General features: G+C 38.5%; 1 protein-coding gene across 3 annotated transcripts; it reads left to right on the forward strand.

Annotated features, from left to right (window-relative positions):
* Window positions 1–1,295: 1,295 nt before the first annotated feature.
* LOC141770522 (uncharacterized) lies at window positions 1,296–21,327 on the forward strand. Of its 3 annotated transcripts, none has more exons than XM_074640125.1 (12): window positions 1,296–1,431; window positions 1,521–1,703; window positions 4,314–4,435; window positions 5,914–5,938; window positions 7,639–7,685; window positions 7,816–7,963; window positions 8,827–9,139; window positions 10,004–10,109; window positions 10,714–10,860; window positions 13,263–13,323; window positions 14,179–14,342; window positions 17,812–21,327. In XM_074640125.1, exons 2-12 carry the CDS (start codon window positions 1,541–1,543, stop codon window positions 17,890–17,892), a joined length of 1,377 nt encoding a protein of 458 aa, XP_074496226.1. In that variant the 5' UTR covers window positions 1,296–1,431; window positions 1,521–1,540; the 3' UTR covers window positions 17,893–21,327. The 3 variants fall into 3 exon arrangements, with proteins under 3 accessions (XP_074496226.1, XP_074496229.1, XP_074496228.1); XM_074640128.1 differs by having other exon boundaries at window positions 8,833–9,139; XM_074640127.1 differs by having other exon boundaries at window positions 1,325–1,431; window positions 1,524–1,703.
* The last annotated feature ends 998 nt before the right edge of the window (window positions 21,328–22,325 follow it).

Genomic DNA, 22,325 nt, shown 5'->3' on the forward strand with positions numbered 1-22,325 from the left:
GGAACTCATAGCATTTTCTCAGCCATTTTGCATTGTATGGAAGTTTTTATTGGACTTCATTAGTTGTAAACCACGGAAGACATTCCACAAATGTGTACCATGATTTCCAAATATTTCACTATCCACAAACATGTATTTTTGTATTTGTGTTATGTAAAGTCACATCCACAAAAATAAAGGGCGATTTGCAAATACCCATAACTTACTCTGTAAATACGTATTTTAAGGTTTACATGTAAAGTGATATATACGCATTTTTGCATCTATTTCTACGTGTGGAATGATATTTGCACATTTGCAGATCGCTTCCTGTGGATTTATGGGCCACATGACATTTGTAACTTTCCTGTTTGTTTACGGAATTTTGTACGATTCGTACCGCAGCAGCGTTGCACCTGTGCAAGAAGCACCGGCACTATAGGTGGAATATATGGTGGGGCTACAACTACTTTGAACAGATGATAATCCATAAAATTACTCAGTTTTACATAATGCACTATTTCACATTAACCACACAGTTTAACACAGGTGATGATAATCCGACTGAACACATACCTGTACTCAATTTGCTGCAACAAACCTGTTGCTCAATTCATCCAATGTTGTCCTGTTGCTTTCATGTTTGGTAATCCTCTCAGAAAGATGCGCCAGACAATTTATTTGTTTATTTAATTTATTATTACTCTTATTTTTGTATTATTGTTTTTTTTTTGTTTTGTATGTTTTTCGTTTTTTTTTTTTAACTCTATTCTTTCTTATCATTATTATTATTATTATTTATTTTCTTAATTTTAATGAGTTTGTCTATAAACTCAACTACTTAAGTGTAATTACGAACTGTAAATTGCATATATGAAAACAACCTCAAAGAAAAAGAAAAAAATAAAGTATAATAAAAAAAAAAAAAGATGCGCCAGCCAACCCACAAAATAAAAAATTGCCGACTTCTGGGTGGGCGGAGCTAATGAAATCCAATGATAAATATGTCTGAAATAATGAGCGGGATGTGCCTACGAAGTTTCAGGAATATAGGATCAACTTTGTCCAAACTATGGCCTTCCACGCATTAGGGGGCGCTAATTCTGTTCGGATTTTCGTGCATCCTAAGCACCTCAAAAATGCGATCTCCCAGCGGAAAAATATATTTTCAGAAAAACAATAGGTTTCCTTTGCACTTCATGCTCGGGCCCTAAATATTAAAAAAAAAAAAGTATTGCTATAACATCCAACTACTTAGTGCTCCTCTCTGTGTGCTATGGGCGTCAACCGTTCCTTTAACCCCAGGGCGAGAAGTGGGCGTGGTCGTCCTCATCTCTGGTACAACCAGGTGTCATGTTGCCAGATCTGATGCACACACAGGTGGAAACCTGGACAAACAGGTGTGTGACTCAGTAGAGCACTGAGCTGTAGCTTGGCTCGGGCCTGGTGAAGGTGAGCCGTTTCAAAGCCTTTTCAACTTTTAACATTATAAAGGCTTAACTCCCGTTTTGTTTTTCTCACTTTAACATTTTCTTTTTCAGCAGTTGTTGTTGTACACAAGATGGGAGGACGGTGCAAGCGAGAGGAGCCCAGAGAAAGCTGTGATGAAACAGCAGCAGACGTCGGCGGGCTCTCTCCTGGAGGGGAAACCAGGACGGGCTTGGCCGAGCAGCACACACCTGTTCCAGGGTTGACTGGCCAGGATGAGGGCAGCGGTCCAAAAGGTAGGACGACTTGTTCTGGCTGCAACTTTACCAGTATACCGTGGCATTGTTAGCGGGTTTATGGCCTGGTTTCTAGTACAAATGCAGTCAGATTATTACAATACTCTCATTTAATGCGTGTAAGTTACACTAAGTTGTTCATATAGTTCAACAGCACCACAAACAACAGCCTCAAATGGCCAAAACGTTCAATCAACACTTCTTAAACAGTTAAACAACATCTGAACATTACAGGCTCCATGAAGGTGGAGGAGTTACTGCAGGACTGTTGTATAGATTTACCTGATAAACTACCCACTGTGTGTGTGTGTGTGTGTGTTTTGTATGTAAAATTATTAAGTAAATGTTAATACATTTTCAGTATCTTTTTATGTTGTGGATAAAGTTGCATAAAATGGAAATAAGTACAAGCAGCTCAATTTGACTTAAAGTTGGCAACTTTAAGCAAATATGATTTAAAATAAAATAAAAAAAGCCACTATCCTGACAGTAGTGCATGAGACAGATAAAGTGAGTGTCCTCATATATAATTGCATCTGAAAAGATTCCAAAACACACCAGGGCCGAGCAGCCTCTACAGCAGCTGTCAATCACTGCTTGTAAAACAATCAAAGACTGCTGTCAGGATATAGTGACAGTTTACACCCATTCACCCTAGCCATTTTAGTGCCCTAAGCGAATCTAATTAGGATTTGGAACGCAATGAGTCTGGCTCACGAAACTTGGACGAAGCTGTCAAACTAGTTCTTAAAATGAAACGAGATTCAGCAGCGGCAATCACTTATTTCTCTTAAAATCTTTTCAGAGGTAGATTTTGGTGGATTGTTTTAGATGGAATAACAGAAAGTTTACGAGCAGGCTGTCATGTTGTTTACTGTTTGAAACGACGAGCAGAAAACCAGGGACTAATCGGGTGCGTTCAAGGCCACCGCTTGAACGGCCCGTTGAGTGGAGCAATGCGTCCCCTAGTGTCCTCCTCGCTGGATATGTACTGCTGGATTTAACATTATAGACATGACCACTGACTATTTGCGTAACAATGTAGCCACAAATTCACAGACTGACCGTACACGGTCCAGACATATACTCGGTGTTACGTCCACAAAGTGGAACAATAACTTAACAACCAAATTAAACAGAGTCAAAGTGAAGTTAAAAAATTAACAGTTTATTAAAGTACAACTGAAGGTTCACAAATGTGGTGGAGGTAGGGACAATATAGTTGTGCCAAATAATCAAAATTAACAAACCAAAACTAGGCCTAACTAAATCTGTCTTCTTTAAACACAACAAACAAAAGGCTGACTAACTTATCTACTAACAGCAGTTTACAAAACATACAGGGGTTGGCAACAACCACTAAACCTAGTGTTTCTAGACATGAAAAGAACCTACGTGCAAAAGTGTACCCCAGACTTACCTATGCCCTCTACCTCCTTACCACAAACCTTATCTTTAATTTCCCACTGGAAACAAGTGTCTTCACAATTCAAATACTTCATTACAAATGAGTCAGAGAGAGAGAGAGACATCCCAGAGTGTGCCTCTTTTATGTGCAGCCCACGACAGCGATTGGCTGGATAGAATGAGTGTGAGCCACTCTGCAGCTGGCAAACTCTGCACAGGTGGACTCCAATCACCTCCATTAACTCTGGATCCTGGAAGCACCTGCAAGACAAGGAGGAGGGGCAGAACAACACAGGAGAAAAGCTCTGCAGGCCTGTCTGGCCCTGCAGGCACGTAACACTCGGTTTGGACTGAGTCTTGTTATAATATAAACATTTTGCAATATTGCGATAATACATTTTGCGATTTATTACCTATTTTTTGACTGCAAATTATGCAGTTTGTCTGTTTTATCTAATAAGATATAGTTTTCACTCTGTTCATCTCAGTTTTCATTCACCTATCTTGAGGCCAGAGGTCAAGGGACCCATGACCATACCAGTTTTTCCTCGCCAAAATGTTGCATAATTTTGGAGCATTATTTAGCGTTTTTCCCAACAAGATAACATGACATGGCAGGTACCAATGGATTCATTATGTTTTCCAGTTTCATATGATACAAGTATCTTCACTCTAGCTTTAAAACTGAGCCCGTTAAAACTTTAAAAATCACAAGTTGCGTTAATAAGTTAAATTAGCGGCGTTAAAACCAATTTGCGAATGTTGTTATCACGTTAACTTTGACAGCCCTAGTAAGTAGCCTTTTAGTATCACAGCTGGTTGAGCTAATTTTGTAAATTTTATACATTGTTGGGTATTTTAATCTTTAACCATATGTCATATTTTATGAGATCATCTGATGCTTTTCAGGTAAAATCTTAACCGTCAAATAAATGTAATGTTGTAAACAGGTTCTGAAATTAACTTTTTTCATTGCCTGCCACTGTGGCAGGCAAATATTGTTTTTTGTCTGCCATTCAGAAATTTGATCTGTCACTTTTGAAATCTAAAGAAAGCAATAACATTTTAGATCTGATGTCATTTAATGTTCAATATGTTTTACACAAAAAACATTATGTGCGTGGTAGATTACAGAGTTCGAATTGCACCGCAGCTTCTGGCGGAGCCCTATTTTTCGTTCATCATCCATTGTTTCTTCACCAGGTGCAAGATGTTCCATTTATGGTGGTGACAAGGTCTACCTCGGGGTCCGTGTCAAAATGCCAGTAAAGGATCTACTGAGAAAAATCCGCATAGCCCAAGGCTGCAAACCTCAAGATTTTAAGGTAGTATTTTGTTTGTTTGTTTGTTTTTTTGCCAAAGTGGACGTAGCTCTGTGACAAAACATAATAGTTGATGTTGGCAAAGATATTCATCAAGATGGGAATTTTCAGTCAAAATGTAGACACAATCACTAAGACTAAAATAACATAATGGTTTTCACTTTACACATCCCTGATGGATGGTTTACTTTCTGTTTTACATTTCTACCGTTGGTTTCCTTGTTGCTTGTCTAAAGAAAGAAAGAAAGTATAAAGAGAAACATTTTACGGCCGACCCGAATGCTTCGAAGCTTTGACCGTTGCCATGGTAATAGACCTCCAAATCAGTATTCAAATGCATTGGTTTTTTTTATTTATTTATATATACTGTATAGGTATGTAGGTAGATGGGAATAGGTAGGTAGGTGTAATAATAATATATAATCCCCAAATAGTCCATGAAATAAGGAAGTATTAGTTAGTCTGGATACCTTCGAATATTTCTCACCAAAGCTTCGAAGGCCAAAAAATGGTATTTGGGACATCCCTAAAAATGTATATTGGCTCCTAAATAGCTCATATATGTGAAGCAGTGCGTATAACTTTAGCAAAGCTTAATGGACTTCATAGGCAAACAGGTCCTTCGCCCTTTCTGTCTGTCAATTCTAAACAACATATACTCACATATGACGACTCTTTTCCTGATGGTAGCTTTATGGCAACAATCTAAATTTAAACATTTTGAAAATGAATTACAAATCAGCCATAAGGGCTTTTAAAGTTTCATCAAAAAGTTGCCCTGAGCGACCTTTTATACACTCTAATCCAGTAAAAATGATGAAGTCAACCCCTGTTTGTATTTGATACACAGAGAACATGTGACTTGTATTTTGTCTTCATTTTATTGTATTTATTTTTTTTGACAAAAATGTTACTTTACATGAATGAAAATCCACAGCAAACTGTGGGAATAATTTTGCTGATGGTGGCACTACAGCAACCATGTAATTTCTAAAACTGGACAGATTCAACTGTCTCACAATGAATTCTGAACAAATATTAAAAATTTGAAATCACATTTACTCCTTACTTTGTTTGGCTTTCTAAGCATGATAAACAGCAGAATATCAAATGTCAGCCTCTCTATCCTAATCCGGAAACCTTAGATTTTGGAGTCCTTCCCCATATTTGGTTACAGTCTTTTTACGCACGACAAACTACACTACAGTCTGCTTGCAGGAGGTCTTTTCAGTGCATGCATTTGCTGTAACCAGAGTTTGAAATGCATTGTTTTTACCTGCCTATAATATGCTGAGCTGTAGGTGTAAAAACTCCTCTGACTCCAGACCACAAGCAGTTTCCTTTTGTCTGTTAGGCATAAAATCTATACTATTATCCTGCAAGCAGAGAACTTTTATGTTTGTGTGTGAAAAATATGAAGCATATGAAAGATAACTCAAGCTGATGCAACTGTTGTTGATTTTTCTTTTGTGTGAACACAGGATATACGTGGCAAGACAGTCAATGGTCAGTAAAACCCGGTTCCTCCTTTAATAGTTAATGAGCTATCTCCTCCCACAACAGCTCGACTGGGTTCAGTCAGACGTCTGAGAGGACTGCTCTATGTGTTTCAATGGTCTTTCATGCTTTTAGCTTGAGAAAGTCCTCTTTACAAATATATGTCGTTTAGTATCAAGGATTTGTTTTGTACATGGAGAACAAAATGCTGTACAATGGTTCAACCAGACTGACAAGTGAAAGGGCAGAAAGACAAAGATCCCTCTGAGCAACAGCTGGATAAGAATAGATGAAATCACCAGTCATTGGTAAAAGAAACTGGAAGATTCACATCCAAATATGTGCAGTTTTTAACAGTAACAGGTTTCTCAAGTGCACAATAATGCAGCCGATAACAAGCTGGAATTAACAGCTGCAACATGTTGCTTTAGCAGAGCTTTTCTTCAAACTTCACAATAGAAGTAGAAGGTTAGTCTAGCGTCAGCAATATTGGATTATCAGCCGAACATACTATCAACTGACAAATCACAGTTTAAACCTCTTCAATCTATCCACTGAGTAGACTGCAGAGGGACTCATTCAATATTCAGAACCCAGTTGGATCGGTGTGGTTCAATAATGATCGAGGGTCACTGACGCTTTTCTGTAGAGACGGAACCTGCTAAAATGAAAAATAAATAAATAAATGACTTGATCAATAAATTAATATGCCATTAAATAAATAAAATGATAATAAATTAAAATAAATATCAATTGATAAAATGTGATATAAATTGATATTTCTGTTTTAATTTGCTCTTTATTTATTTATCTTTGTATTAATTCCCTTATTAATTTACTCTTCTGTTTAATTTTCCATTTTATTTAATTATGTATTATTTTTATTAATTTTTAAATTTATATTTGCATTAATTCTTTATTTATTTTTCCATTTATTTATTTTTCCATTTATTGTTTAGTTATTTATTTATTTTAAAATACTATACTTTAAAATAAATAAATACAAAATTAATGCAAAAATAGATTAATAAATTAAAAGAAAGAAATGAAAAATTACAGAAAATAAATACATAAATAAATAAAAGGAAAAGTTTAACAGAAGAGTAAATAAATAAGGACATTAATACAAAGATAAATAAAAAAAAGCAAATTAAAACAGATATATCAATTTATGTCACATTTTATCAATTAATTAATGGCTACATTTATTTTTAATATTTTTGCTACATTTCATGACATTTATTTATTTATTGATACATTTATTTATTTATGCATTTATTTTTTATTTTGACCAGTTCCGTCCTCCATATTTCTAAACTGGAAAACAGATTCAAAATCCAAGTTCCAACAGTATTCTCCCCTGTCATGCAACACTGTCGGGACATTGACTAAATGGAAGTTCAAATCATTTTATTATTATTCTTTTGGGACCAAAACTATTTCAAGTGTTAATAATACATTTGCTTTCTGAATTATTCTGTTTTTATCTCTCTTAAAATAGTTATTATTGAAGGAAAGAAGAAACACATCAATATAACAGCTGATTCCAAACTTATGAACGGCAGTATATATACTACATGGATTCAGAGGTTGTGTGGCTCATGAACCAACAGGAAGGAACAAAAACCTGCTAAACACCAGCCTGCAGTGTGCCAATTAAACATACTGTATAGAGCTCTCAGCCTTAAACTTGACACTTTCTTCCACAGGAGACAAGCAACGAGTCAAAACTCGCACAGGACGGAGAACTACCAAGGTGAGTGTTGAAAAGCCAAGACCCTAGGTCTGTGTCAAAGGCACATTTATGGAAAGCTGTAAATCACGCGTCAGTTTTAAAGGAGCTGTTTAAATCATTTCTGCATACCTCGACTGTCTTTGGCTTGCAGAGAAAACTCTACACAAAAAGCCTGGAGGAGCTGGCAATCATCGTTGAGGTGCTGGAGGAAGACCTCAGAACCGGCAACACCTGCCGCTCCCCTCCCCAGTCTTTGTCATCCTCCAACCCTTCAGTGTCTCCTGAGTGGTCCCCAGCTGGTAAGTCATGTGGACCGAATCCACATTCATGTAGTTACGCTTTAAAACCAGGGCTGTCAAAGTTAATGCGATAATAACCCGTTAACACAAATTTGTTTTAAGTCGGCTAATTTCTTTAACGCATTAACGCAACTTGCGATTTTTAGGTTGTAGCGGGCTCAGTTTTAAAGCTATAGTGAAGATACTGGCATCATATGAAACTAGAAAAACCTAAGGAATCCATTGGCACCAACCATGTCATACTAGCTTGTCAAGAAGGAGGTTAAATAACGCTCCAAACTTATGCAAAATTTTGTCGAGGAAAAACTAGTATGGTCATTTTCAAAGGGGTCCCTTGACCTCTGACCTCTAGATAGATATGTGAATGAAAATGGGTTCTATGGGTACCCATGAGTCTCCCCTTTACAGACATGCCCACTTTATGATAATCACATGTAGTTTGGGGCAAGTCATAGTCAAGTCAGCACACTGACACACTGACAGCTGTTGTTGCCTGTTGGGCTTGATTTTGCCATGTTATGATTTGAGCATATTTTTTTGCTAAATGCAGTACCTGTGAGGGTTTCTGGACAATATTTGTTATTGTTTTGTGTTGTTCATTGATTTTCAGTAATAAATACATTCATCAATTTGCATAAAGCAGCATATTTGTCTACTTCCATGTTGATAAGAGTATTAAATACTCGACAGATCCCCCTTTAAGGTACATTTTGAACAGATAAAAAAAATGTGCGATTAACTATGAACAGTCATGCGTGATTAAATAATTGAATCGATTGACAGCCCTATTGAAAATATAACCTTGATAAATGTGTTAACAGCAACTGCTACCACCCCTCACATGCCAAATGTTCTCATTAAAGTTTCAGAGTACAACAGTGACGAGTCTGATGAAATGATCCCCAGCCCCCAGTCCTACATGACCTACTCACCAGGCACAGCAGAGTACCAGCAGGCCATGTCCCCTCCTGGCTTCATGCACACCTGCCTCCAGCCTCCCAGCGTCGAAAACATCGGGAGAGTTGGTGGAAGAGGGGGGGAGTGGGGCGACCACCAGGAACACGACTGGAACCTGAACAACTCTGCTTTCTTCTGGGCACAGCTTCAGAGAGAGGAGAGCCAGCTCAGGGACTTGTCTGACGCTGTACTGCTGGCCTCCGACGGACACGGCAAGACGTAAGTTTGTTGCCTTTTATATGTGTGTGGGAATGATGCAGCACATCCACTTACTGAAGGGGAACTTTACACAGCATGGCCTGTTTACAGGTCTTGGCAATGACAATTTTATTTATATAGCACATTTCATTACACGTAAACTCAAAGTGCTATACATTTGAAGACAAAATATAAAAAATATAGACATAAACATTATCACATAATAGCATAAATAACATAAATATAAGAATACAGTAGTATTTCGTAGAGTAGGTTTAACCCCCAGATATCTAGAGTCACCATGCTGCCAACAAGTTTCTCTTCGGCTTTTCTTTTAGTTGTGGTTTCGTCTGTTTTTGCCGTAACATGTGACTCATTATATGATAAGTTTAATTTGTGCTGCTCCGTGCTTTCTCTTTAAATGTCCGTGTTCTTCCCAGTGAATAGATGATCTGTGTTTGATGTCTCAGATCTGTGGTTTAAAGACATGAACAGTTCTAATACCAGGCCTGAACTGATCACAATAGCTCTTTAATAATATTAATGAGAGACTATTTAGCTGCTTCAGTTTCATGCTTCTGGTATGGTGCATGCTGACTCACTGTCACATTGTCATGACTTACTGGTACACTTATATAGCTCATAATGTTACCTACATTGTGGTTCTGTTTGTTGAGCTCAAACAGGCCCGCAGGCTTCTTGCAGTTAAGTTAAGTCTTACTCTCTCAGCTTACTTTATGAAACGCCTCTACTAACTACATGGTGCATAACCCAGGTTCAGACCTGTTATCCTTTTAGTGCTGCCTTTTTGTGCCAGTGAATACCTTTAGTGTGAAGTCTTTTTTTTTTTTTTGTCTAAATGTCTGATTGTTCTTGTCCTTGCAGAGCTCTCCATAAAGTGGCGTGTGTCGGGAAGAGGGCTCTGGGCTACGCAATCGCGAAAAGGATGGCCGCGCTCAACAGCTTGGACCTCAAAGATTCTGATGGAATGGTAGAGTACTAATACATTTGAGATTCACATTTCTTGCTTTTGTACGTAAATCTATTATTTCATTATTATGTTTCTGTGATTATTGCCACTAAATTCCATATATATATATATATATATACATATATATATATATAAAACCACAGATATCCATCCATCCATTATCTGTAACCGCTATCCTATTCAGGGTCGATCCCAGCTGACATTGGGTGAAGGCCAGACTGTCACAGGGCTGACACATAGAAACAGACGACCATTCGCGCTCACATTCACACCTACGGGACATTTAGAGTCAACAATTAACCTAACCTGCATGTCTTTGGACTGTTGGTGGAAGCCGGAGAAACCCGGTATAAAAACCCACGCTGGGAGAACATGCAAACTCCACACAGAAGGGCCCCAAGCCTGGATTGAACCCATGACCCTCTTGCTATGAAGCGACCGTGCTAACCACTGCACCACCGTGCAGCCCCTAACCACAGATATAAGAAAACAAATGAATTGTAGCAAGAGGAATTTTTTTACAACATTTTTCAAGCAAGTTTGCATGTTGTGTCGCTAGTTTAACGTTGTTGTGGTTTAATGTTAATGGCCCCTTTGTTCACAGACCGCCCTCCTCTATGCAGCAAAGCACAACCACCACCTGATGGTAGCAGATCTGATCCTTCTGGGGGCCAACGTCAATGACACCAACAAATCAGGAAAGACCTGCCTCCACCTCAGTGCTGAGAAAGGCTACATCAGAGTCCTGGAGGTTAGAGCCTTGGTTTGTTTTTATATCAAATGTTTTAAGAGTGGAGTCTCTGTCCTTTGTCAGTGAACACGTGGTATTTCAGACACCACTGATGGGATTTGGGCAAAACATGAGCAAAAGATGTGCCTCATCGTTGGGTTCCAGGACTTAAAAAATCACACTGACTGGTTACAAATTACATGAACAACTTTAGAAAATTACTCTTACTCAACAGTAACCTGTCAATTGGCCAAGAGAATGACTGCTCTCCTTTTTTTTACCTCATAACATTCATTAAGTTTCTGCGGCTCACAGTTCACACGCACATATCCGATCATATGTACTTTAACGCGTAACATGACCCTGTTTGTCACACACTGCTCGCTACAGATATGGTTTCCTTTGATCCAGACTAACAAGTTATTCAGGTACATGTATATGGGATATCATGTCACAGAGGTTTCATCTGTGTTGGAGTTAGTAAATAGTCTTTAAACAGCTCAGATGAAAAGCTGCGACAAAAACCAACGCAGCCGGTTTTGTAAGACACAATAACTGTGTACAGCGTGCTATTTATTTTTTTTTTTATAGGTGACAATAGTGTTTCCCATAATCAAATGCACACTGCAGATGTTGTTTGACCAGACAGATGTGTTCTCCACAGAGATTCAGTAGTATAGGCTTTAAGCAGGCAATTACAATCAGTCACTTCCTGTTTTGCCGGTCAACGGTCCGGAGGGGTTTGTTTTGATGCGGAGAGGAGAGGTGAGAGAGTCTCGCTAACCGTAAATGAGGAATTATTTTAGTTGATAAAGTAAGTTTTGTTTGGCAAGGTTAATGCCGTCAGCAGAACTCCTGATCTCAATTGTCTTTCATTCTCATCGCAAGGTTACCTTATGGACGTTAACTTTATGATGATAATGTGGAGAAATTGATGGAATTTTGCAAAATTGCAAGCTTGACATGACATTAAAACCTCTGTTTAGCTAACAGATCAATGTTAGCAATCAGGAATAACTTTGACTCCGAGCTCAGTTGGTCTGTTGCTCGGTAGCTAACGGTAAAGTTAGCTAGTTCACTGACTTTTGTAGTTTTAGTTGACCTATAAGTAAAAAATAAATCTCTCACCTACTCTATAGTGACGCGTGGAAAGTGATGCCAGCCTCCCTGATCTCTTTGGTCCTTTTAGTAAAGCAATTAGGTGCTAAACAGCTGACAACCAGTTGCTGGCCATGGTGGCAATTGTCAACAATACCCAGGTTAAGATGGTGGACGATTAACCCATTAGTTATGACGTAAAGTCACATCTACTGTTTTATATCTATGGTTTACACGCCATCTGCCTCTCAACTTCTCGGACCATGTATGCAAGAACCTGCCGTGTTCTTTGCTATCGCCCTTATTTTCCTTTTTTAATTGAATATCTTTTGGGTTTTGGTCAATAAGAGCATTTTGAAGATGTCACTTTGGGAACTGGGGAAATTGTGAGGAGCTTTTTTTTCACTATTTTCTAAATGATTAATCATTTAATCAATAAAATTATGAATTGATAATGAAAATAAGCATTAGTTCCAGCATTATTTTAGACTATACATTGGTCGCGCATTCCTCGACCAGTAGATACACGGAACTGCACGGCAAGAAATACACTCTCATGTCTGCCTACAGCCTCGTGACGGCGTCAGGTATGTGTTCCTTGAATTCCACCCATTGCCAAAGCATTATGATAAATCAAGTGGGTGTAACTCAATTAAATCTTATGCAACCTCCACCAACCGCACAAGACATCCGTGCACTCGTTCACATCAGACCGTACACAGCTCTCTGGTTTTTGCGGTTCAAATCATCAGTAGTGTAGGAGTCGATGATGTTGTGGGGACACATCGGTTAGCACAGTTCACAATGAAAAGTCTTCGGAAAGTTTTGTTTCTCTCAGTATTCTACATCACTGAAATCTCTCAAAACTGCCATCGACCACCAATCTGTTCCCTCTGTCCTCATCTAAGAGCACCAGGACCACTACAGCTGTGGTACCTCTGAGTATGTCCGGAAACGTCGCAACATACTAGGGCCTAACCTTTTACATCTTAAAGCAGCAGTGGGTAGAAATGTAGCTGTACATGTTTTTTAGCTGTAAAATGTAAAAGTTTGTGACCCGGCAACCATGTTGAGATCAGTTGAGGAAATACCAAGCACCGCTCACCAGCCGGAGCACAGCCAATAGGAAGGCTGACCTGTGATTGGCCAAAGTCTCCCGTCACGGGCCAGATTTTTTCTCCGCAGCAGCAATGCTATCTGTGTGCTTGCCCCTACTGTGTGTCGTTGAGATCAATATTTTTAAAACAGATGAGAGGAACTGATGTTGGAATCTCGTAAACATATGTGTGAACTTCCATCTTTAACCAGTGTGTGTTTTCTTTTAGGTTCTAAAACACACGATGATGGACGGTGTGTATGTTGACGTTGAAGCCACTGATAACTCTGGTAAGTACTGTAAACTTTCAAATCCTTGAGGCTACTAAATTATAATAATGATGATAACTTGTTAATATAGTTCTTTTCTAAAACAGAGGTTTACAAGAAGTGAAAGAATTAACTAAACCAAAATTAAAAACCTCAGCAACAGACTAAAAAGTAGGGCTGTACCGAATAGTTGGAAGCTTCATTCATAACGTTGGCATTCGAAATGTAAATTTGCATGTCTTGCATGTCTATTCTTTCTGTTTAAACTCGGTATTTGTGTACAGCTGCAGATAAAGATTAGGCTACACTAATATTATTAGTATTATACTGTTTGTAGAATTAGATTCCAGTGTTGGCTGCGTATTGTTTCTGACTCGTGTAGTTGAAATGTAAATGAAATAATTTCTAAAATTCACAATATGTTTTTATCCAACAAAATATTCTGCTTCAATCCAAATTGTTGGCGTTTAGCCTTTCAAAAATAACATTTTCAGTACGGTTAAAAAACGGTTTGCTCTCCTTCTTGCCACACACAAAAGATAAAAAGATGTCGAAGAAATTGCCAGTTTGGAAGCATTCAAAGTTGATTTAATAAAAAGAGACTAATTCATTTAATCTGATGAATCACTTTATTCAAATTGAGGATTTTGCTCGAGGTATCTTTTTTTGTTTTTTGGGGGTGATGACGTCATACATTTTGACAACAGACATTCAAAGCTTCATTAAAAAAAATTGCACTGGCATTCTCCCCTCTGTCTAGAATAAGTTTTTATTGTTCAATTGATTTGTTTTTCTTTGTCAGTTACCATTTTAAAGCTAGCTTTAGGTATGGTTAGACGTTAAAGAGTTCATCCAAATGTTTGTGTGTGTTCTCAGGAATGAGCGTCCTCCAGTGTGCTTCTGTGGCTCTGAAAGCCACAGTACGTAAGCTGGAATGCAGTAAATCCCCAAATCACACCAGACTCCACACGCTCCGCCAAGGGCAGATGATGGAGACACTGGAGTGTCTGCTGCAGATGGGCAGCTACCTTCATACCATGGTAGGACACTCTTTAATAACTGCGATTTTTCAAATCAGAAATGTCAGATCATTTATTATTACACTGTAATGACTGGAAACAAAGTGCTAACAAAGAGAAATCATCTTACAACATGAGAGCTACATTAATAATGATATTGAATGAGATGTGATCATGTTATAGGGCTGCACAATGCGAAAAATGATAATCACAATCATTTTTATCAATATTGAGATCACGATTTTTTATAGATTAGGGACAAAATATTTTTATTGCAATTTCACATTTAAATATACAGAGCTCTGCTTTCATTCCATGTTGTGCTACATTACAACTGTCAATTTATTTGCATAAAATCTCACAATTAAAATGATCAAGAAATAAATGATTGTAATTTTCATTTAAATATTTGCTTTGATTAAAAAAAATCTTGGCATAAGTAGTTCTAATTATATATTATAATCTGCTTAGAGCTAGTGTTAGGAAGTTAAACAGGTACTATTTCTCTCTCTAATATCTATTTTATATTGCTGTAAAAAACATTACCTGTTGTTGTGTAATGTACCGTATTTATTGTTTTCTAACTAAAAAACTGCATTTTACAAGAATTACATTTGAACACGTCATGATAGGGTTGTAATTTACCATTGCCCAATACTCCTTATTACTGAGTAGAGCTTGAACGCTCCGTTATTGGAGCTCTTCAGCTCCGTGAGGTCAGCAGACGAGGCGGTCACAGTGATCACTCTGAGCAGCATCATGGGAATGAATTACAATATAATAAGTGTCTGATTAAGTTAGTTGTTCCAAATATTTTTAGGGTTGTTCCTCCACGGCTTATTTTGGACTTGCAGTTGTAACAAATTGTGAACTTTATGTCTGCTTCACATGTTGAGACAAACCGGCCGGCTTTGATCGGCTGCTGATTGACGGTTCATCTCTAGCTGTTAGTTTCGGAAGCGCTTGATTTATGCAGCAGAGTTTCCTATGAGCGGAGCACGCATTTCAAACTTCAAAATCACAGTCGATCATTTAATTGGGGGAAGCCAAAATCATGATCACGATTAATATTTGATAAATTGTGCAGCCCTTTTATGTCATGGTGAAAGCTGCTCACTTTTTACAGAAGCTACTAGCCAGCCACTAACTTCTTGTGCACTCAGACCAGCAGACCCGCCAAGCAGCTCTGTCGTCTGGCTGCTCGCCCCCAGCCCACTAACAGTTGTAGCCCGGAGACATTCACACTGAATAAACAGTGCCGAAGACACTATGTGCAGTTGTTACTTGTTTGTAGTTCAGCTTTTTGGCGTGAAGTGTATGAACTAATATTGAGTCAATGTCGATTCTAAAACTTTGTGAACAAAATGTACCTAGTGTCTATTAACAAAATCACAGGCCTTGTTCCTCCCACTTGCCTAGTCGAGTACGCTATTGTACAAAAGCATTATGGTATGCTTTTGAAGTTGCATCCAGAGGAATTTACATCGTGAAGACGGGTATACTCAAAGGCTCGAGCCACTTGACTCAACTTTGCTTTGAATTTTGACTGGTCTATTTTTAGATGTTCTTGCTGTCAACGCTAAGCTGGTAGCATGCCTTTAGGGACTGATATGTCTCTCCTCCAGTGGAACACATGGTTCAAGAGTGGAAAGTCTTGAGAACAATAGAATACCATGAGAGGATTAGGGATATCATACCAGAAATTTAGTAGACGATACCAATACCAGTGAATTTCCACTTTTCTCGATACCAATTCGATACCACGGTAAAAAAAACCCAAAAAAACAACAATAAATCCCATGTAATTCAACATGCACTCTTTTATTAAAAACATTTGAACATTACAAAAAACAGAGGCATGTAGCCTTTAAGTAATAAATACAAATAATTGACCCATTTTGTTCATTTTGGCGTATCAGCGGCATGTTATCAATCGATAGTCAGACGACGGACACTACATACTGACCTTGAACGCATCTGGTCCATCAGCTCAGAGTCTACAGTCAACTCTGCACATGTTGACCGTAATCTTTCTTGTAAAATGTCCGGTGTAATCGGTAACACCGGTGTTGTCACAAGTTTATTAACCGGTGGGAACATTTTCCTCACTGTCACATCCCTACCAATAACCATTACAGGCATCGTACGGTACCTTCGGTATTGTAGAAAAAGAGTTTTAATTTTGGCATTGATTTGGTACCGAAGTATCAGTTCTCGTGACATCCCTAGAGAGGGTTAAAACTAGAGACTAAAGTCAACATTTCCACACGTCCAACAAAAAATCTACCTCTGAAACGTGATGAACTCCTGTAGGCCTCAGCTACAGTTTACTTTGAGCTAAATGATAATGATTGCCTGTAGCCTACAGCAAAGTGTAGTGTTAGCACGCTAACGCCTAAATCCAAAACAAAGCTGAACTGAACTGAAGTACAGCTGAGACAGAGGACAGCTTAAACTGAAAGTTGAGACACGTTGGACAGCGTAGAGCTGAGTCTGATGTGTTAAGCCCACCGTACAGAGGATAAACCCCTTTGATTTAAGTAATAACATGGCACCTCCCTCAGGTGGGGCTGTCGCAGTGAAGGAATTTCCCCCTGTGGTGATAATGAGTGTCTCAACGGGGTTGCGGTATCTTTTTCTTTTCTTTTTTTGCAAATTACTTTATTTACCCTGATTTAAGTGCTTTATAAATAAGATTTACTGTTAGGCTATTATTAGGTAAATTGTTGCTTTTTAAATTACAAAGAAAACAGTTAATTAGTTAATTAATTAATTAATTAAATACTTGTTTATTGTTAAATGAAGAACAAAGAAGGGCAATGAGGTGCAGCGTTTTGTTCAGCTGCGCTTTGGTTGCACCTGGTTGCTATGATATGGAATATCAAAATGTCAGCACAAGGTAGAGTACTTGGGTTGTGTCCGAAATTCCATACTAACTCCATGCTATTTAGTACGCTAAAACAGTGTGTGAGATATTTTAGTATCAAATCAAATCAAATCAATTTATTTTTGTATAGCGTCAAATCACAACAGAAGTTATCTCAAGACGCTTTATATGTAGAGCAGGTCTATGACCGTACACCATAGTTTTGAGACCCAACAGGATCCACCAAGCGCACTGTGGCCAGGAAAAACTCCCCGATTACTGGGAAGAAACCTGGAGCAGAACCGGGCGCAGGGCGGGCGGCCATCTGCCGAGACCGGCTGGGGGGATGAAACCAATAGTACGCGAATTACATACTATTTCCGGTGAAATATCACAGTGTATAACGCTGGACACTACGGCGGCATAAATATGCCACAATGCAATGCGGTAGTGATGACAACGTTCATAACCACTTTGCTAAGTGTTATATATATATTTTAAATTAATTCAGACTTTTTTCTAGAGTAATATGTATTGTGTATATTTAAGCATCTAGAGACACTCGTTGTACGATTGATACAGACTTTTGATGACTAACTAATTTTTTTCCCCTCTCTTTCTCAGGGGAGCCTGAGTATGCAACCTAGGATGGGGTTGACCTCTGGCACTTCCGCCCGGCAGGGCTTTTTGGAGACCCGACAGTAATGTTCTGAGTTGGTTCCGGCTTGAGCTCACATGGAGAGAGAGATACCACAATCAGTGGAGTTTCTTTTCTCTCTAAGTTTGGGTTCAGGCCTAGTTATGTAAAGCATCTGGGGTTTTGTGTGTGGTAAAAATGCCTGACTTGCAATCAGGTATTTATTGTAACCCGCACAGAAACGCTAGGTGCCCATTGGATGGTTTCTGTGAAACTTCCATTGTTTGTTACATTGGAATAACAAGTTGTCCTCAGTTAGTGTGTCTGTGGAGATCGAGATGTAAAATCCTATGATAATTTTTTTTTTAAATATTATATGATATGCCAGTTTTAGGGTCCAGTAGTGTTTTAAAAGCCTGGCCCTAAAAAAATACAAAAAATTTCAGCAGGGAGGGAAGCTGACCTAAAACATACGGTTTTAGGAATGTTGTAACATTAAGGCAGCAGTGCCACAGTTTAGTTCACCGCTGTATACAGTATATTCCAAAATGTCTGTGACGCCAATAACAGGGCTGATAAAGACTTCTTAATAATTATTTTTTTAAGAACCGGCCAATCAATATGTGAATACGATTTTAAGACATCTTCCCTCCAGCTTGATTTAGATCCATAGAATTTACATGTCAGATCTTTGAAAGGACTTGTACTAGAGGACATTGCACATTTTATTAAGTATTGTATGGTGATGGGAGTTCTGGTTCTGTTTATGCATTACGGCATATTGTCAAGTTTTTGGACTTGTCCACACAGGTAAACTGTACTTTGTTAAATGCATTGAAATGAGGTCTGCCCATAGACTATCTTTAAAAGATGGATGACACATCTCCACTTCCTCCCACTGTACAAAAATGAAGCCAAAATATCCCAGATAGGGGGCGCTGCCATCTTGCGCTAGCGACGTCATTTGGAGCCAGAGTCTGCGTAGTAATGATCGGAGGGCTGGAGCCGCCGGTATCGAGGTCCCGCCAAACATCCGCCTGGCGCAATCGCGAGCACGAACACAGCTAGTTAGTATGAGCCACCTAGCCGCTACGTTAGCACCACGGAAGCTGTTTGGCTAGAAATACTCAACAACTAACCATAATACCTCTATAAATACATTTATGATCAAATTCATGCATCTTTGTACAATTCCAGAGCCTCTGGCTGCACAATACGTTTCACCCCCTTTTTATAGCATCAAATAACTAACTAAAACCAAACTTATTAGAAAAATGAACACATGAACATACATCAGCGTGATAAGAACTACCTAAAATGAAAGACAGCATCTTTGGGAAAAAATTATTTGACATCTACTTTGACTTTTTAGTTTGGCCCACGTCCCCTCCGCTAACATGGAGAGGGCGGGCTTTATGACCTATACTGCAGCCAGCCACCAGGGGGGGGGGGTTCCAGATGTTTTGGCTTCACTTTTGGGGAGCTGTCATGTCGTCCATCTTTATATACAGTCCATGGGTCTGCCTTTGACTCGTTGCTTAAAGGAATAATTAGTTGCTTTCTTACCGGGAGAGTATCCGTTTAATCTCTCTGTGTTTTATAGAGAAAATGTGTTTAGCCTAGCTTACTTAGCTCAATGACTAGAAGGCTAGCAAAGTCAAAGTGCCTTAAGTGCCTTATAACAAAAAGTACACATGTGGTGGTACCGTACCGGTTAGCCAGCTGGCTAACAACATTCTGTACAACATGTAAACAAGATCATTTTGAAAGTTGTTGGAAGGAATACCTTTCCTCTTGGGTTGGGTGCGTACACTTCATTCAGTCTTTGTGCTAAGCTAGGACCTGGACCGTCTCTCAACGGAACGCAGAGATACAAATATAAATATGTATTAAGTGTTGGGACACTGCTGTAGTCCATGTAAAGGTTTTAGGAAATGAGAAATTGTACATTATTGCTTACTGCCATTCATCAGGTGTTCTTGGGAACTGTGCCTCAGATTGGTTAAAGCCATAGGATCTATGCAGTCACTCTGTAGTTATTTTAAGTGTTCATCATGAGTATTATTTTCTGGGTTGCTCAGGTGAAGATGCTAGTGTAAGGTTTGAGAGTTTTGTAATGTGGTGATGGGCAACATTACACAGACAACAGGAGTATTTGTTTACTATTGATAAAGATGTGAGTATTTTGTAGCGATAGATGGTCACTAAGTGGTAGACCACCGCTAGTATGAAATGTGTTGACTTGGAATAAAACCTTAGTCATGTACAAAACTTTCCTATTAGGTTTATATGTATATTGATAATCAAGAACTTATTTACTCTTGAAAAAGAGACATGTTCTTTTACAGTATCTTACATATTCATAATGTGGGGGATTATATTATAAGGAATCAGTTCTCTTATAAAAGTGCAATTCTTTTACTTTGCAGGGAACGGGTTGGGGAATTGTGGTTACTGGTTGTATTCAAGTGTTTTCTATAGGGCTGTCAATCGATTTAATATGGGAGTGGACAAATATGCTGCTTTATGCAGATGTATGTATATACTTATTATTGGAAATAATTTAGCAACACAAAGCAATGACAAATATTGTCCAGAAACCCTCACAGGTACTGCATTTAGCATAATAAAATATGCTCAAATCATAACATGGCAAACTGCAGCCCAACAGGCAACAACAGCTGTCAGTGTGTCAGTGTGTGCTGACTTGACTATGACTTGCCCCAAACTGCATGTGATTATCATAAAGTGGGCATGTCTGTAAAGGGGAGACTCGTGGGTACCCATAGAACCCATTTGCATTCACATATCTTGAGGTCAGAGGTCAAGGGACCCCTTTGAAAACGGCCATGACAGTTTTTCCTCACCAAAATTTTGCGCAAGTTTGGAGCGTTATTTAGCCTCCTTTGCGACAAGCTAGTATGACATGGTTGGTAAGTGAAGTAAGTTTGGGTTTTACTATAGAACACTCATAAGGAGTCATTGTGTGATTCAGCTTTCAACTTTAAAGATGTCACCATTTTGTATGACTTTGTAAGTCGTGTGACGTTTGTTGAATCGTGCAGATTTCAGACAGAAAACATGTCATGTAAATGTGTTCAAAATGTCAAATGTTAGTTTACATACACAGTATATACTAATACTACGAATGAAGTGCAAATCAAGACATTTGATCACAAAAATAAAGTGCCAATTACCAAGTTTTAAAATTCACAATCATGTGACTCATGATCTTCAAAGATGAGTGGGCTAGCCTACACATAAACACAAACATCCATACACAAATCATGTCTTTTTCTAGCTGCTAATTACAGTGTGATAATACAGTCGTCCATCAGTTTATTACGTTTTTAACCAAACAACATGTGAAAACTGCATTTTTAGAAACACACATTGATTCCCATTGGTGGAGGGTATTGGTTGTCATGATCACAACTCATGCTTCTGTAACAATATGTGCATTTTCATCTTGAAGAGATCAATAAACGTCTGGGATCAGTAAACATTGTCTTTCAACTTATTTATTACTAGACTTGAAGGTGCCTATCCCTGCAAAATACACTGAATAACCCACAGGAAGCACAACATAGGATTTTGACAAAATAAAAAATCATAGAAGATATGCTGTCTAGTTAAAGGTATCAATCATATTTAAATTTAATGTTAAAATTATTTTCTGTCTTGAATTATGTTAATGTTTAACTTAAAGCAGCAGTAGGCAGGTTGGAGCAAATATGATTTTTAAAAAGTTATTTCTTTTAAATGGTCACTATATCATGACAGTAGTGCATGAGACAGGTAATCTGAAAGAAATCATGTGCCTCTGTGTCCTCCGGTGCTCCTAATGGCATCTGCAATATTTCACAGACCGGAGGAAAACAACCAATCAGAGCCGAGCTGGAGCCTTGTCAAAATACCGCCGTACATGCAAACTCCTATTTGATTTCATTTTCTGAACTAGGTTTGTTTGCCATTGTTGGTTTCTGTGGTGGAATTCAGTTTCTTGTTTTTTTTGCCTTCTTGCTTAAATATCCTTTCCCCCCTTTAGTGTCTCAACTCGTTTGTTGTGGTTATTCCAACATCAGATGGTTATCAGAACCCTGGTGAGTAAGCCTGACCAGAGTTAGTCACTCAATATTTTGCAAATGATCTAGTTAAGTCATATTGCACTCTTTCCCAGGTAAAGGCTGACTCAGCGAGCGAGAGCAGCTGTCAATCACTCGCAAACTCTGATGAACGGTCAAACTAGGCAGCGCTGATCAAATATAAATCCATATTCTGTTACTGTAATGCTTATTTCTTGTCTCAAATGTTTTCAGAATCATCTTGTAGTGTACTGTTTGTGACCCGGCAGCCGTGTTGAGATCAGTTGAGGAAATACCAAGCACCGCCCACCAGCCGCAGCAAACTTTCTCATTTTACAGTTGTTTAGCCTCTGTTAGCCTACTTTTCACCATTTGATCGGAGTTTGCAAGTGATTGACAGCTTCTTCCATTGAATG

Source organism: Sebastes fasciatus, chromosome 7, assembly GCF_043250625.1.
Source record: "Sebastes fasciatus isolate fSebFas1 chromosome 7, fSebFas1.pri, whole genome shotgun sequence".
NCBI classification, from domain to species: Eukaryota; Metazoa; Chordata; class Actinopteri; order Perciformes; family Sebastidae; genus Sebastes; species Sebastes fasciatus.